Source organism: Lepisosteus oculatus, chromosome 3, assembly GCF_040954835.1.
Source record: "Lepisosteus oculatus isolate fLepOcu1 chromosome 3, fLepOcu1.hap2, whole genome shotgun sequence".
Lineage (NCBI taxonomy): Eukaryota > Metazoa > Chordata > Actinopteri > Semionotiformes > Lepisosteidae > Lepisosteus > Lepisosteus oculatus.
This window is the reverse complement of record NC_090698.1, coordinates 27,217,933-27,234,429: the sequence shown is the minus strand read 5'-3', so window position 1 is coordinate 27,234,429 and position 16,497 is coordinate 27,217,933. Positions and strand designations below refer to the sequence as shown.

General features: G+C 39.0%; 1 protein-coding gene across 1 annotated transcript in view; it reads left to right on the top strand.

Moving 5' to 3' along the window:
- The window catches only part of wrn (WRN RecQ like helicase), a 52,958-nt gene extending 36,764 nt beyond the window's left edge, over window positions 1-16,194 (top strand). The window contains exons 34-37 of the mRNA XM_069187070.1: window positions 761-942; window positions 3,740-3,856; window positions 4,778-4,936; window positions 13,310-16,194. Coding sequence (XP_069043171.1) covers window positions 761-942; window positions 3,740-3,856; window positions 4,778-4,936; window positions 13,310-13,426 — 575 coding nt within the window. The 3' untranslated portion in view covers window positions 13,427-16,194. The remainder of the gene's footprint in view (window positions 1-760; window positions 943-3,739; window positions 3,857-4,777; window positions 4,937-13,309) is intronic.
- Window positions 16,195-16,497: the final 303 nt, after the last annotated feature.

Here is a 16,497-nt window from a genome sequence, read left to right as displayed (position 1 = left end):
CTTGTGAACCCAGCATGCTTTGTTGAAAGAAGAAAGGCGTCAGCATTAGAAATGTTTGTGAACGCCGGTGCGATTAGTGGACTGTTTGTTGTTCATATCGTATTTCTGTGGTCCCTTCTATGCTTAAATTAATTGCCATGATAACAGTTATCTATTCTTCAATTAGGTGTTATATCTGAATGAAGTTAATGCTATTGACTCTTTCTCTTGAATTTAGCTAAATCAGATTTTGTGCCCAAATTCCACACATGCATTTACAGTTTTTGAATATATTTCCTTAGTTTTTCATAGAGTGTGTGATATGTGAAGAAATTTTACCTAAATGATCTACATGATTGAGCAAAACTAAAAAAGGCTGTTTACAGGTTGTAGGTTGTATGGTGTGTCATTGCTTTGGGCGCATCATGTTCTGGTTTTAAAGCCAAGCAGTTTCCTGCGTTAATTCAAGCAATTGTGTGACAGCAGAATCACATCTACAAATGGCATTATTTTGTTTAAGTTTGGAATGATTAGAAAGATAATTGTAACATCACCGTCTCAGAGCCATTGTGTATGTATTTTCATAGCTCATAGAAATATGCTTCCTTTTGGTTTGTTTGTACATGCAACACATTACATGTAATTTGCAATGAATATGTAAAAAAACATGGCATTCCCATATGATGCTCTTTTCATCTATCAAAAGGCCAATTTAACTATATAAGCTTCTGCATAATTGTGAGTGGGTGCGCCCCATCCTTAATATTTGTTTTGTTTTCAGATGTCAGCAATTTTAAGGCAATCAGAAATTTGGTCCCCGAGGAAATTGACACTTTCCTTATTAGTCTGACGGTGGCCTTACTGCAGAAGGAAGGAGACTGTGGACCAGAGAGGGCTGCGTGCTCAGGACTGAAACCGAGTCCCACCCCCTGCAGCAAACAGCTGGAGTGGATAGAGACAAAGGTGTGTGTTCCCACTGGTCCACTGTTGTACAGGCAACCCATTTCATCCAACTAGAGATTTTACATTCATTTCAGTCTCAGCGCAGAGTGACCTCTCTTACTTGTGGATAATATCTTACACAGCAGTTGAACATCCATTCATGAACTGCCCTCTTCACTCCATTCTCTCCACTTTGTGGTACCCCTGGTCTTGGAGAGTCCTGATCCAGCATGTTTTAAAGGCAGCCAGTAAATCATGAACAATTAACTGTGTTCAATTAAGCATCTGATTTTTTAACATGAGTAATTTGAAGAACATTGGAATAAACACCTCGGCACATAACAAACACCCTGTTCATAGACTCTAAAAAAATGCTTTTGGGTGAGAATGACTGGACTGGGGAACTCCAGGCCAGGGTTGAAGACCCTTGGTTAATATTATACAGCAAACCTTGTAGACTAACCCTAACCCTTACAGTATATCACAGCCCAAGAGCTGCATCAAAATGAACAGAAATGTCTAGTAGCCATGCTATATAGGATGGAATACACCCGGTTGTGATAGTTCAATGTAAAATGTCTTTTTTTCACTTGAAATTTAGAAATCAGTATCAGTTATTTGCTTGGGCACTTGTTTTTTCAAACAATTTCAAAACCCTGATCCTATGAGGGATTGAAGTGAAACATAAATAGTGAAGTATCTCTTCACTCCCCTACTAACATGCCCACATCTTGTTTTCTGTGATACAGACTTGAGACAGCAGCAGAGGGAAAGGGTTAGGGAAGTAATACAAATTACCATTTTTTAATAAAAAAATATAAGCAGGGCTAAGTTGAGAATGGAATTTGAGGAATTTTAATAAAACTAGAAAATCACATAAATATAAGGGATATAAAGAAATAATAGAACAGTTTAAGAGATGCATCAAATAAACTGCATACAACCCTTCAAGAAAATGACAAAAACTGCTTTTCCACAGAAAAAGTGCTTAAGATATACAAACAGAAGAGGGCAGCAGAGTGCCATTAAAGAAAGCACTTTTACCACAAATTATTCCTTGGCAACACAAATCTGCCAATGCTTCAGTATTTTGTCTTTAAATGCAAAGAGCTGCTAATTACATCCAACCTCAGCTTAATGTCCTGATCATGTCATTTTAGTTCAAATGTCTGGTAGTTGCATATTTAATTCTTATTTTAATTTAAACAGTAGTACCTTACAACGCATTGATCACATATTACATGATATCACCATTCCCTCGTTTCCAATTTTCATGAATAGGTTTATAAAATGGACAAACATCTTCTTGATAAGATATTTTTAAAAACAAGGTATCCATTTTTTTCCAAAGTACATACTGTCTCTCAAGAGCTCACTCGATGGAATCAATTAGCTAGTGAAAACCAAATGAGCTGCATGATTGAGTGACCTCCTGTCATTTGCAAAATGAATGTTCTTCTTGTCTTCCTTCACCTTCTCCTTTACTTTTCTAATTTGATTTTTTTAAAACTTCATTCTTAAGTTAAGTTAGCAACATGCAGAGAATCTGAACACAATAGGTCATTTACATATAGTCTAATTAACATACCTCTGGAAATCTATTAACTGTGCTTTGCAGAAGCACACTGTGCCGAACCCACTACACCACTGTGGAGAAGATCCACCTATTTATCTATCTATAGTCTAATATAGGGTCGCGATGAGCTAGCAAGGCAGGATACGTTCTGGACAAAATGTCTGGCCACTGCAGGGCACGCACATTCGCTCACACACCAAGCCAAGGTGTAACCTTCAACATCATGTTTAGATAGCTGGGTTTAGACTCCCACATAACTCTGTGTAACAAAAGTTTCTGATGATCGTGTTATGTCCCCCAATATGGCTCAGTCTAGGGGCGAATGGGGGCTAACATGTGAGCCAGGGTTTATCGGACGGAAATACACACAATGATGGTTAAGATAGTATGTTTCTATGGAAATGAGATTGCTTCAGCCCAAGGATCTCTATCACCAAAACACTTTAAAATCCCCTTAGGAAGTCACTCTGTATTTTTAAGTACATTGCAAAATTGACACTTTGCGTTACTTTATTTTTGAAAAGGACTAGGTTGCTATTTCCATTTTTTGTAGGTGTGTTTCAGTTACAGATATCTTCTTAAATTTCATGCCTTGAATGTCCCTTCCTTCTGCTTATTGTGACTATTACATTTCGTCATTGTATTTTGTGTTTCGTCACGTGGATACATTAAAGATCAAAATTAATTGGACTACTCATTGGTATTTTAAGTTCGTGTCTGTCATTTAAAATACCTCCTCAATATGGTTAATTGGGAAATATACTGTAGCAGGATCTGTTTTTAGCTCATGAGGAAGGTGCAGAAAATAAAACCTTACATGGATCAGACTGCTAAGCACCAGGAGTGTTGTTTCCAGGGAGTGTGGGCATCCGTTGTAAGCAAAGATATCAAATTGACAGGGATACATCTCAGGCACCTACTGAATCTAAACCACATCGATATGAAACACCCATATCTGATATGATGTTAGTAAGTAACAATTTATAATCTAGCTGTGCTCAGAAAACCTGGTGAAAGTAACAACATATTACTCTTACTGCATCTTTTATTCTTACTTCAGAATTTAAATGTATTTTCTGATGGCCATACGTATAGACCCAGAGGCCAGATGGGTCAGTACTTTTGAGGGTGTTGGTAGACGGTACCATTTTTGCAAGTTAAGATGGGCAGGGACAAGTCTTGTCTTGAGTGACGAACACGTCCAGTGTAAATGCAGTAGTTTAAATGCCAGTTCTCATTTAGGAGAAGCCTGTAAAGAAAAAGACATCACGACCCCATTCTTCTGAGACTTCAGTGAAGATGGATGATTTGGAGATTGAGGATGAGCTGCTTAGTGAAATTCCCATGCCTGAAGTTGAGGTAATCTCTAGTAATACTAAAGCAGTACTTTTTAGAACGAAATCTCGTTTTATAATGCAGTATGAGGTGTTTGTCTTACCCCGTCTCACTTTCTTAGTCCCTTGACAGAAAACTTCAAAACAAATAGTAAAAAAATAGTTTTGTTATTACATACAACATTACATTAGATTTTATTCTCTGTTGAAAAAGTGTGAGATGGGCCTTAATTTCCTAAGGCCATACACAACTTCTAACAAATGTCTAAAAATAGGAAAAAAGGAAGAAGAATATAATGTGACAGAACTGGTCAACAAGGAACATTTACAATCTGCAGCCAGCAGCCATGTCACCCTGCAACTCACTACAGGCAGCCCACTGAAGCTCAGCAGGTGTGAGCCTGGTCAGTGCTTGGATGAGAGACCTCCTTTCCTGGGAAAGCTATGGTTGCTGCTAGAAGAGGTGTAAGTGGGGCCAATGGCAGGCACTTACCCTAGTCCTGACTCTCTGTGGTCATTAAAATTCCCAGGGTGTTTCTCGAAAAGTGTAGGGGTGTAACCCTGTCCTGGCCAAATTTCTCATTGGGCCCTACCAATCATGGCCTCCTAATAATCCCCATCTATCAACTTCCTTCATGGATATGGATTATCCTCGCTACTGATAGCTGATGTGTGGTGAGTGTACTGGTGCACTATGGCTGCCGTCACATCATCCAGGTGGGGCTGCACATTGGTGGTGGTGGTGGAGGGGAGTCCCCATTACTTGTAAAGCGCTTTAAGTGGAGTGCCCAGAAAAACACAATATAAGTGTAATTATTATTATTATTATTATCATTATTATTATTATTATTATAGATATACATAATGAAGGACCAAATTGTCCCACATTAATGTGTGTTTTAGGTTTGCCATGAAGGATGCTGATTTTGTCGATTGTTTCTCGCAGGTGAGCATGAGCCCTCGGGACACTGCCGCCTCCTTCGGTTCAGAGTGTGATGCAGCACCGAGAGCCATGAAGAACAACCTTGCACTCAGCATGGCCTCCTGGAACCAGGAGCAGCTGGACGAAGACACACAAGAGCTCTTCAGAGACTCGCCACCTAAGGTATGTGCTGCTGCCATCCTTGTTGGCAAAGGAAAAAAAAAAGGGCCAGACACGGTCCGCCTAAGATCTCATGGAGGCAGTGCAGTGATTTTGCCGTTCCTTCACCGGTTGTGTTTCTTTTACCATATTAAATGATTTATTGGATATAGCATTGTACATGGTAATGTATCCCATACAGTGTTATTACAGTGTACCACAGTATCCGGTACAGCAATAGAGCATTACTCTGTTGGGTAAAGCACTTTTTCCATTTTCTAACTGTTTTATCCAATACAGGGTTGTGGGGGAGCTGGAGCCTATTTCGGGGAAACAACGGGCACAAAGAGGGATACAGCCTATATGGGAAACCACTCCGTCACAGGGCAGACACAGACACACACACTCACACCACAGCCAATTTTTCCAGAAGCCAATTAACCTCCCAGCATGTCTTTTGTTTGTGGGAGAAAACCAGAGCACAGAGAGGGGACCCCAACGTAAACAGGGGAACAACAAACAAATTCCAGATTGCACCCCAGGTCTAGAATTGAACCAAGAATCCCAGCGCGATGAGACAGCAATGATATTACTGCCACCACTGCCCCATTATTGCCAACGCCTGTTATTGACTTGATTATTTTTATTGTGCTTATCTGACATCTCTGAATAACATCAACACTCTTACAGATCTAAAATAGCCCCATCCATTGGGAAAGAATAAGCATTTGAATAAAGGAACCAGTTTGTCTTCTTTGACATTTAACATGAAAATAATATGAAATATAAATTAATAAAGATACCACGGCAATCTGTTAAACACCATTGAAGGGTAAGCACTGCCTTAAAAATAATGATGAATATTTTTAATCTTCTTTCTACAGCCTTGTCTCGTGCCCGTTTTTTATTTTTTTGGCATTATAACCTTCACAGTCCTCCTGTTGTGTATCCATTACGATCGAATGCTTGTATCCTCCAGCCTTTGTTTTTACAAAAAGCTAAGCTCCGTTTAATATGATTTGAGTGGCTGATGGTCTGTAATTCCACGGTAAACACTGAAGAAGGCAGGAGTGCAGCATTGACTAAGAGTATCTGCAGTGTACTGTGACAAATAGGAAAATACAAATGCTAATCCTTCGGATTATGGTTTATCCTCTGAGCTAGCATGCAGCATATCAATTCTAAAGAGGTTGTAAGAAGTTTAATTTTCAAGTTCTGAGTACATGTTTTAAGATTGATAAGACACTTCACTGCTACATTTGACAATGTGTGGTGAAAACATTGATCATGCACCTCTCTTCATCCTGAGAAATATTGCACAAACATACCTGTCTGATCTTGTATTGCTAGGATTTTCCCAATTTGCTATTAAAGAGATGTTTTGTAAATTGGAAGTGACCAATGTTTTCCTGGACACGTTTCTTCATGTTTTAAATCTAGTTAGGACATTTTGATTTTGGGGTAAAAATCCTTGTCTCATATTATCCAAATTTATATTATTTACAACTGTCAGCAATCAAAATAGAATCCACGAGCAACAGGTCACTCTCAACTACCCACCCGAGAAAACAAAATATTAACTTCCATTATGGCTTTAATACAGCTGGCATAACAGTAGCCAACAAATAAATGGGTTTTCACAAATGGAAGATTATTTGTTGATTGCAGCTGTAGGTGACAAGGCAATTTGTGGGGAAATATTCTCTGTTGTTTCTCTTAGGGGGGTCACAGTGGAGCAGTGGTTAGCATCTTTTCCTGTCACCACTGGGGCTCTGGGTTCAATTGTGGACCTGGGGTGTTGGTTCTGGTGTGAATATGTGCATGTCTGTGTCTGTGTGTGTGTCCTGAGATGGATACAGGTTATACCCTGCTTTGTGCCCATTGCTTGCCAAGAGACTCTGACTCCCCTGTGACTCTGAATTGGATGAAGTGGTGAGTATGGATGGATGTTTCTCTTGATGCAAAGTGGAGTTACAGCATCAGCGGTTTCCAGTGTTTATGGTAACCTGCACACATTGGAGATATCAAACAGATGGGGTTGACTGGGGGATTAAAAAAAAATTGGCACAAACTGTCGGCTTTATCTATTTTCTTCAGGCAGAAATCAAATGCCGCTATTTTTTTCTTAAATTGAGAAGTGCTCTGTACTGCCTGGAGAAAATAGATGAAGCTTGCAATTCTGACCTCATATCTTGACAAAGACAGTGAAAGTTAATGTTTTAACATTCATCTGTGTTGAGGAAGAAAGACAACACTGAGGAAAGGAAAGCAGTTTGTTTGGACATTGCAACTGCTATGGAAAGATATTGTCAGTTCGTTGAGTTAATAATAAACTGTATTTTATTTTATGTAGTGCCTTTAAAAGTGGCTTCTTAAGGCGAGTTAGGGATTCTTACCCTTTTCCATTTTCTTAGTGTTGTTCTGCTATATGAGCACAGAACATTCAGGTAACCAGCATCAGAAAACCAGTCTTCAGCACAAGATCACTAAAGAGAATACCGTGTAATATATTGCTGTAACCGTTTTTTTTATTACATGCTGTTATTGTGAAAATGTAATAGTCCTTTCTCAAGAGAGACCTTGTCATTTTTACAGTTCATAAATAACCGATAACTTCATAACTTCATTCCATGTATTGGTAGAGAACTGTGCAATGGAAGAATTCGTTTTCTTGGTTTGCAGTTTAATAATTCATGGTTTGTAAGCATAATCTCTAAATTGACAAATCTCCTGAAATAAAAAAATGTATTGTTCAGTGTCAAACTGCCTATGCTCAAAGAAGCCTACCACTATACCTTAAGCTTCTAATGAATCTGAAAAGAGACTAAATATCTGGCTTTTTCCTCATTTCTGTGGTAACTTAGAAGTACAGGTTCTGTGATAAACAATTTCTTTGCAATTGTAAGACAAATATCAACCTGGAGCTTTTTCAGGTTGTATTCTTATCGTTTGGCACATAGGACTTGAAGGCAACAAATGAACATTCTGAATTTTATTAGCAGTTTTACAATACAGTTGACAAAGGTTTAAGTCACATGAACTGAATTACAGCTAGCGGAACAGCTAGTGAGGGCTTTTTTTCAGTCTACATAACATTACAGATTTTCTTGGCTTATTGTAAAGAGGCAGATATAATTGGCCTCAGAGGACAGATCATATTCATATGATTCTTTAGATATTTTGTGGTAGGGCCCTGATACATTCTCTCTCTTCATTTTCTGTATACTGTAACATACAGAAGTAAAAGAAATGAGAATTAACCATGTATTTAATATTCTTTGCGGTGGAAAGAAAATGTAGTAGCATATTTATTAATGTGTTTAACGGCTGGTACCATTAAAAGAACATAATGGCTTTTGTTTTTTTGGCTTTTGTATTCCAGCAGCGACCTTTCCATTAGGTTTTCATAGTCTAGCATGTCTTGTTTAAATGGATAAAATTCCAGTCTCCTTCAAATAAAGCCACTGTGTTTGATTTTGCAGTCTATTTCTAGAAGACCTGTTGCTCCCATTTATGCCATACATGTATATAATGTTAGTTTCAATTGTACTGTATAGAATGTATGTCATTTTTAACAAAAGGGGGAAGAATCCTTAGTTGTTAAAGTAAAAAAGTCACACAAATCCCCAATGACCCGTCCTTCTTCTGGGTTCCTAGGATTTTCAGTCTAATGTTACTCATCCAGTGTAATTCATTACATTGCACAACAAATATTCAAAATAATGTTTCTTACTTAATTGTTTTTTTGTCTACACTTAAAATGTACATGTCAAAGTGAGGCATAAGATTATTTTCAAGTTTGCATAAAATATTTTTATTTTTCAGCTTTTTGTGATGCAGTTTTACTGGAGCTCTTTATATAGTATATACTGTATATAAATGATAGTGCAAATGGGAAGAAATCTGAAATTGCTTTTCCTTTGTAATTTTGTTCTGTTAGTAAAATGTTTAAGATGCAGGTTGAATTCCCGAAATTGGATAGAATTACTAGACCCGAGGAAAAGAGGACACCTGCGTGCTGGACAGGATCTGTTCCACTGCATATTGTAAATACTGTATGCTGCTTTTTGCTTCTTTTTTAAATTTAGAACAAAAAAAATAGGGGCAAAGCTTAAATAATAATCTGAGATGCAAAACCTTCATCCTTATTAAGCTTGTTGTACAGTTTTGATGACACAGTACAGAACAATTCTGGTCCTGTTTGTAGTGAGGATACCAACTGCAAATGGTTGCAGTGGTTAGCATTGCTTCCTCGCAGTGCTGGTGTCCTATGGTTCAGTTCTGGACCTGGGGTGTGATCTGTGTGGAGTTTGCAGTTTTTTCCCTGTGTTCATGTGGGCTGTGTCTCCAGCTGCTCTGGCTTCCTACCACAGTCAAAAACAGACTGGTACCTATAGGTTAACTGGCTTCTGGGAAACTTGGTTCTGGTGAGACTGTGTGCGCTCGGTGACGCTGTGTGCGCTCGGTGACCCTGTGTGCGCTCCGTGATTCTGTGTTCACTCCGTGACTGTGTTTGTGCTCCGGGACTCAGTGTGCGCTCCGTGACTCAGTGTGCGCTCCGTGACTCCGTCTGTGGTCTGGGAGTCTGTGTGCGCTCCGTGACTGTGTCTGTGCTCTGGGACTCTGTGTGTGCTCCGTCCAGGGTGTATCCTGTCTTGTGCATGTTGCTTGTCGGGATAGGCTCTTGCACTCCCATGATGCGGAAGTGGAAACAGCAGTTAGAAAATGGGTGGAAGATTATGCTTTATTTTGTAAAATATTTACATTGTCTTTACGATACTCACAGCTGATGATGTAGGATTTTTTACTAGTTTTTTTACTAGTTGCAGTGGGGGTGGGTGTGCTTGAACTCAATTCCTTCTAGTGATAAGAAGTGCAGACTCCATTTTTCTGATAAAAATAATCTTCTAGGTTTTAGAAGTAGAGACGTGTTGATCGGCTATTACAGGTTGGGGCTAAAGTATTTTTTATTTAACAAGAAATGGCTCGGGGTGTCCTGTGTATCATTGCATCCCAGTTTGCAGGTGTGCAAGCACCTGATTCGTGCAGTGTATGAGCCCAAACGCACCCTCCTCTCTGACAAGGACACCCCAGGTCACTGGAGAGGGGGGGCACAGGCTCTAAATTAAGGTCTCAGTCACAGCTGCTGGCCTGGGCCAGTCCTCTGTCAGTCGAAGCAGGTGCCAGATGTAGGGCAGCCCCTGGCTAAGCCAGCCTGCTCATCTCGTTAGAGAGGGCAGCCAGGAAGGGATCGATCTTAAGAGAGGATTGGGGGGCCAGAGGTCAAAGTAAATAAGAAACCAAATCACAAAGAGCCATGGGCTTAGTGAGACAGAACTAGTGAATCCACAGCCCCTCCGAAGCCCCGTTTATGTTTTTGTCATCGAGACAGAGAACATTTTTTTTATTCCGACTGTAGGGTCACCAGTCCGTTGTTAACTATTTAACACTCTGTGATGCAGGAAATTGAAAACCTCCATGTTATCCTGGGGAGACACTGAAATCTGAGATGTCTAGGAGGAATCATAATTCTCATTCTGATATCTACAAAAAGATTTCATTTTTCCTGCTCAGGTGCCAAAATAACTTATTCCAGTTAATTCCGATCATGTACTTTGTTTCCTATATTGTATTAGGAATCCCAGCATTACTTCAGCCCCAGCTGGGCTGGGGTCTACCAGAGTAAATTTCCCTGCTCTGTCTATCCTGTGCAAGAATTAGCTTTGGTTTGATAAAAAAAAAACTTTTGTCTTGAATCTTTTAGGCTGTTCTAACCAAGGACAGAACAATGCATAGTCAGAACTCAATCCTGTAATTCCCGTCTTACTTATACATCACTATGGTATTTGTGTGCATTTCAGAAAGTTACCTTGTGTGCATATTAAAATTTCACTAGAGTTTCTTTTCTTAAACTATAAATATATTTTCTTTATATGAGGTAATAATAATGTAACAGCACACATCTAAATATGAAGTTATGTGAAGTTCTTATTCTTCCATCCTAAAAAAATGGATACCTGTAGTAGAAACAAATTAACTTCTTGTTCCATCGAAAATTCAGATTTGTACCAGTCCTTATTGTCCTCCAACATTTGCTCATAATTCTTTAGCCTTTCTGCTATCTGAATGGTGAGGTGTGTTAGTTTCCTCAATCCCAGCACTACCTCCATTGTGATTTGCTTTTCTCCTTAATGCACAAAGAGGAGATATTTTAATTTTCTTCTTCATATGCTTGAAATACCTACTCATTTGGGTACACTTAGCATTATTCATCTCTCCTCTCTGTGTGACCACAGCCATTCAGATAGTCCACAGCCATCCGTAACCAACATGTGATGTTTTAGTAAGAAGAAGAGGCATTAAATAACAGGTCATGGTTGACTGATTCTACAGAATATGCATAAAGTCATGGGCTTAATTTATAAGGTTGTATTATCATTTTGTTATGCACCATGGAGCCACTATGGTAATGAATAGTTCTATTCTGAAATGAAATGGCATGTTAGACAGTTTATTGCTGAGAAAGAAAGTCATTTCAAAAGCATGCACAAGAAAATATGTTCATCAAAATAACAGTCATCACCAGGATACATAGAAAAATTAGGAAATGATGGCAAAGACAGCAGTTATGTTTTGGCCTTAATTATGAATATGGGTTGATGCTTAAGAGCTATGATCTCTAAAATACTTAGCATTTTATCATGATATAAAGAGTTTGCATCTGCTGTTCATTTCTGAAGCTTGACTCTCAACATTAGAAAGAGAATTCTAGACTTCTTGAAATTTGAAATATATTTTAAGAAAATCATTAGTTTTAAAAATCAGACTGGAATTCATGTTGTTCTGTATGCGTCTTTTACACCACGAGCAGGAACAATTTCAGGTTTAACAGTTGCCTTTATATCGGGGATGCTTGACTTTGTGGTGATGCCCTTCACATTCAGAAAGAAAATTGAGAGACTCTTAAAAAAAAAATGCTGTCTACTAAAAACTCACATACTTTCCAAACATCATCAGATTAATTCAAAGGATGTTTGACAGATAAAAGTGTAGATTGTTTTTGTTAAGAACCAAGTTTATCTGTATTTGGATTTTCTTTGACCTCTGATAGTTTAGCGGTTTATTTCCCTTTTGTAAGCCCTCAGCAAACAAGATTTCCCGACCGGTAGTCAAAATTCTAATTTGACACTGATAATCTCTTCCCGTCTTTCCAAAATCCATTCACCATTTTTTTTTTCCCTTGGAAGGAGCACAGGTTATGTTTATGGCTATTCTACTTGCCTATTCATAGTATCCAGCAGATCAATAAGTTTGCATTAGCGTGCCTTGCTAAATAGCTCCAGAGTGGCTTTTTCTTGAGAGCACTTGGTGAGGTCACAAAAGGGTTAGCAGCAGATGGATTGGAAAAGGAAAAAAAAAAGTCATTCTTGTGAAATGAAATTTGAAGAAACCGATAAATGGGCTTAGGCGACGTCATGATAGATTGTAATCCGATGAACCGGGCCTCCTGTACCTCCTTGACGTTTTTCTGTTTTTGGAAGGCTGAGATAGAGGCTGGCAGCTCAGCAGCGCGGTGGTGAATCTCAATGGGGTGATCCCACTGGGTAGTTCCCCCGATCTGAAGGACCGCGTAGCAAGTCACCATGGTGATTTTTCATCCTCCCGGGCTCGGGCGCTCGGCAGCACCTTCGGCCTACATCGCTTCCTTCAGTGTGCTAGCTAGGTCCTTTACACCTGTCAGATCACAGATGCCCTGCAACCTCACATGAAGCAGTATGACTATTTACACTCTTGTGGCAGCAAGTAATGTGAAGATGTGAGTCATTTCGTGAGTCATTTGTTTCCGCAGTGAACTTTTTTCTGGTTAAGGAGTTTTGATGCTCTATCTGACTTCATGGTTGTCTTCAATAAGACAGCCCCTTCAGAGTGAACGAGTAAGGAAAGGCTGTATAGGGGGTTACGAGTCTGTATTGATAGGGGTCTGTGCCTGGCAGTGAAATGACCTTCTCCTAATATTACCAGGGAAATATTACCTTTAATCAGGAGGCTATGGTAATGAAAACTGTATTTTCATCAAGGAGTTCTTTTCAGTTCTGATGGTTTGTTTTAGCCAGCTTGTGTCCAAGAAAGCTATGATTATATTAATTCTGAAAATATTTTTGGGGGTTTTGTTTCTTTCAAAAGTTCTAAACAAAAAAGTACCTTTCTGATCTACCAGGTGTTTAGGAGGTATTATGTTGATCCGTTTATCTTAAAAATGTCTTAAATTATAAATTTGTTAACTTTATAGTATATATAGAACTTAATGAATTTGATAGCTTTAACCAGTCACTAGAGAACTTTATTTAACAATTTAATTAACAAAACATCCTGGAATGATTTAATTTGTGTTTCCAGGGTGCCATCCAGCCGGCAAAGAGAAAGGTACCCGAATGGTTTGAAGCACCAAGAGGATCCAAATTTCCTTCCACTGGCTCAAAAAAGGCCAAAACAAAAAAAGGACTCTTCATGTGACCCTCAGGATCCATTCTTACTTGAGCGACTTCCAATAAAACACAACGTCCTTACAAGTACAGTCACTCTGTAGATGAGGAGCTGCAGACGACATACAAACTTTATTTAAGAGCACAACAGAGTGCCGTCAATGTGATTTCAACATCCAGAAAGCTGCATAGCTTATAAAATATAAAATAGTTTATAAAAGCCCAGTTCTTGACTGGCTTCTCCCCCCAAACAGGATGAGCAGTCTTGTGTGTTGAAGGTAAGTATTCTATAGCTTGAGGTACCACCGACATAGTGTCGTGGAACCCTTGCATTTGTGTTCTGTACAAGATGGATGTTGCGTTCTGTGTGAATATTTCAGAAAAGATTCTGAACAAACCTATGAAACTCTGAAATAGAGAATAATTCTGTATACAAGATTTTCTGGATCTTGAAAAATGAAAACAGCTTCCAGAAACAACTAAAGCGGTGTTTTAGCCGCACCTCAGTGGTACGGATCAGCAGAGGACCCAATCCTGGACCCAGAGGCCGGAAACTGCTGGTTTCTAGTCCAGCTGGGCTCTCAGGTATACTTGAACCCTAGATAGACTCAAAAATGTAAATGGTCTAAACTGTTTGGCGGTTTTCAGCTCTTATACATGTAGGAGTTTACCTGTAAACAACTGCATTTCATAAGGCAAATAAAGTCTCTTTTGAGTAGAAGCCAAAATGGGACATTTTCCAATCCAGATCCTTATTAGTTCTATTAAGGTTTAAATGAGATATTTAAGTGTGGCTGGTATGAAAACTAGCAGGTGTGTGGTCCTCTAGAACCAGAACTGTGAACCTCTGCAGTAGAGAACTGATGCTTTATTGTTTTACTGCAGTGTGGGCTACATATTGTAATGACTTCAGTCTTGCAAGACATACTGTAATACCAGCTTGAGGAATGTATACATGCACAGTATTGATGTATCAAGCTACATAATGGCATTTTTTTTTTAACCACAATTGATTAAAAACGTCAGGGCAGATTCCATTCAAAGGTTATTGAACTCCTGGAACCAGAAAAACATATTTGATTGACACTTGGCTACAGTCACTTTGAATGAAATATTTTTGCCCACAAGTATTTGTCTAGTAAATACATTATAAAAATGAGTCACATTGGGAGTTATGTAAATTAATTGGTAATGCTTTAGTTGGTGTATAAGAAGTTTAACATTTAAAGGAAACATTTCCACATTCAAAATGTTTTTTTATATTCTAAGAATTAATATTATTACATTGTTTTTGTTACGTTTGATATGTGTAATTTTCTCCAACACGCTTCTTGAATTAATCTAATGTTATTGTTTGCTAATAAAGCTTTTAGGCACTTCATAATGGTTAATGAACCTGATCATTCTAAACTTCCTCCTGTAGATACAAGGTGATTCTACAATTACTTTAGTGATAGGTTTTAACATCTAAACCACAGTTCAGCCATTTAAATGCTTCCTTCAGAATGTTAGAGCCACAGTTTTACAAGGGATGACATTTCAATTTAAATAGATCAGGAAATTACTCCCTTTTTCCTGCTGTGCGAATCTAATCCCTGTCAGGATTATCCCTGTCTGCAGACACAGATTCCTTCAGAGGATTTAAATTCAGGCCCTGAATTGTTTGTTACAGATAGTGCTTTATCCTGGTGGGAAGGGAGTCACAGCACATTGAACTGAAGAACCAGAAACACTTGGTTTGTTATGGCTTAGGCAGTTCTGTTGAAAACCCAGCTGGTAGTACAGACCCCATAAACCCACCGTTCATAAAAAATGGCTGGTCCCACAAAGTAGTGATTCATAGCTTCAGTCCTCCAGCTTCTTTTTGTCCTTATTTTATGATGTACCCACCCACTTTAGAAGCATCAATTGTTTTAAGGCTCATGTCTGTAGCAGTGACTCCCTCGTGTGCTTAAGCAGATAAGAATGATTAGAAAAAGAAAGGAGGCATTTGGCCATTCGGTTGTGAGTGGTTAATTCTTCAGGGGATCTCATCCAACCCTTTCTAAAAACAAGACAGGGTATCGGCTGCGCAGATGGGTTGTTTGTCTAGCCCTTGTCTCCCACAGCCTTTTGTGAAATAAAAATCAAATGAACCAGTGCAACTGCAGTTTGGAAAGACCTTGGTGTCTTTGACCAAGGGACAGGGAAAAACGCAAAAGAGGTAAACTTTGCATAGAGGACAGAGTTGTATGACTATGGCACCCTTGCTGGAGAATAAAGGGCATCCGGAGGATAGTGTACACAGCCCTGCTTTGCGAAAGGAGTGTTCCTGAGTATAGTGGACGCCTGGCAGCCGCTGTGGTGCGATGTCGATGTGCAATGTCGACTGGATACAAAACCTCTGCTTGCAGTGTGGCAGTTTTTTTGGACAGCATATTGCTCCAGAACCTAGTGCTGGTCACTATAATGGCACTCTTTTTAACTTGGGATTGCACAAGACTTGCTTTTCCAGCATGCCCACCTTTCATGGCATGTCTCTGAATGACATTGCTAGCATGGCATATCTTGTAGTGACATTGCTAGAATGGCACGTGTCTCATTGCCATTTCTAGAACGGCCCATCTCTCAGTGACATTGCTACAAGCCTGCAGCCTCTGTGCAGGAGCTGCTGTTTGCCAAAAGCTGTAGCAGTTTTGGCATGTGCCAAGCCTGCCTCAGTGGAGCTCTGTCAATTGAGTGTTGCCGTTTGGGGATTCCCAGTCCAGTGATGTGATAGTCTTAGGCTTGTGCTCTGTGATGACCTGTATACTGCTATAGGGTCCTTTTTTGGGATTTTTGAATGTTGTATTTTGGTATAATAAATTAGAATTATTTTCAAATCCTTGGATTTAAAATGTCATAAGTGCATTTTTATTTAAAAATGCTACATCGTTTTTAGTGTTGGGGGTAAACAGTGCTTAGAAAAGTAAACTTCCATCTTCACATTTTTTTTCCATCTTCACAATTGGCATATACTTCCTAAGATTTTATGCGAAGATTTCAGATCTTACAAAGAGAATCTGTAGGACAGCTTTGTGAAAAATATCAGATATCGACAGATAGAATTGTGTGTACAGTCAG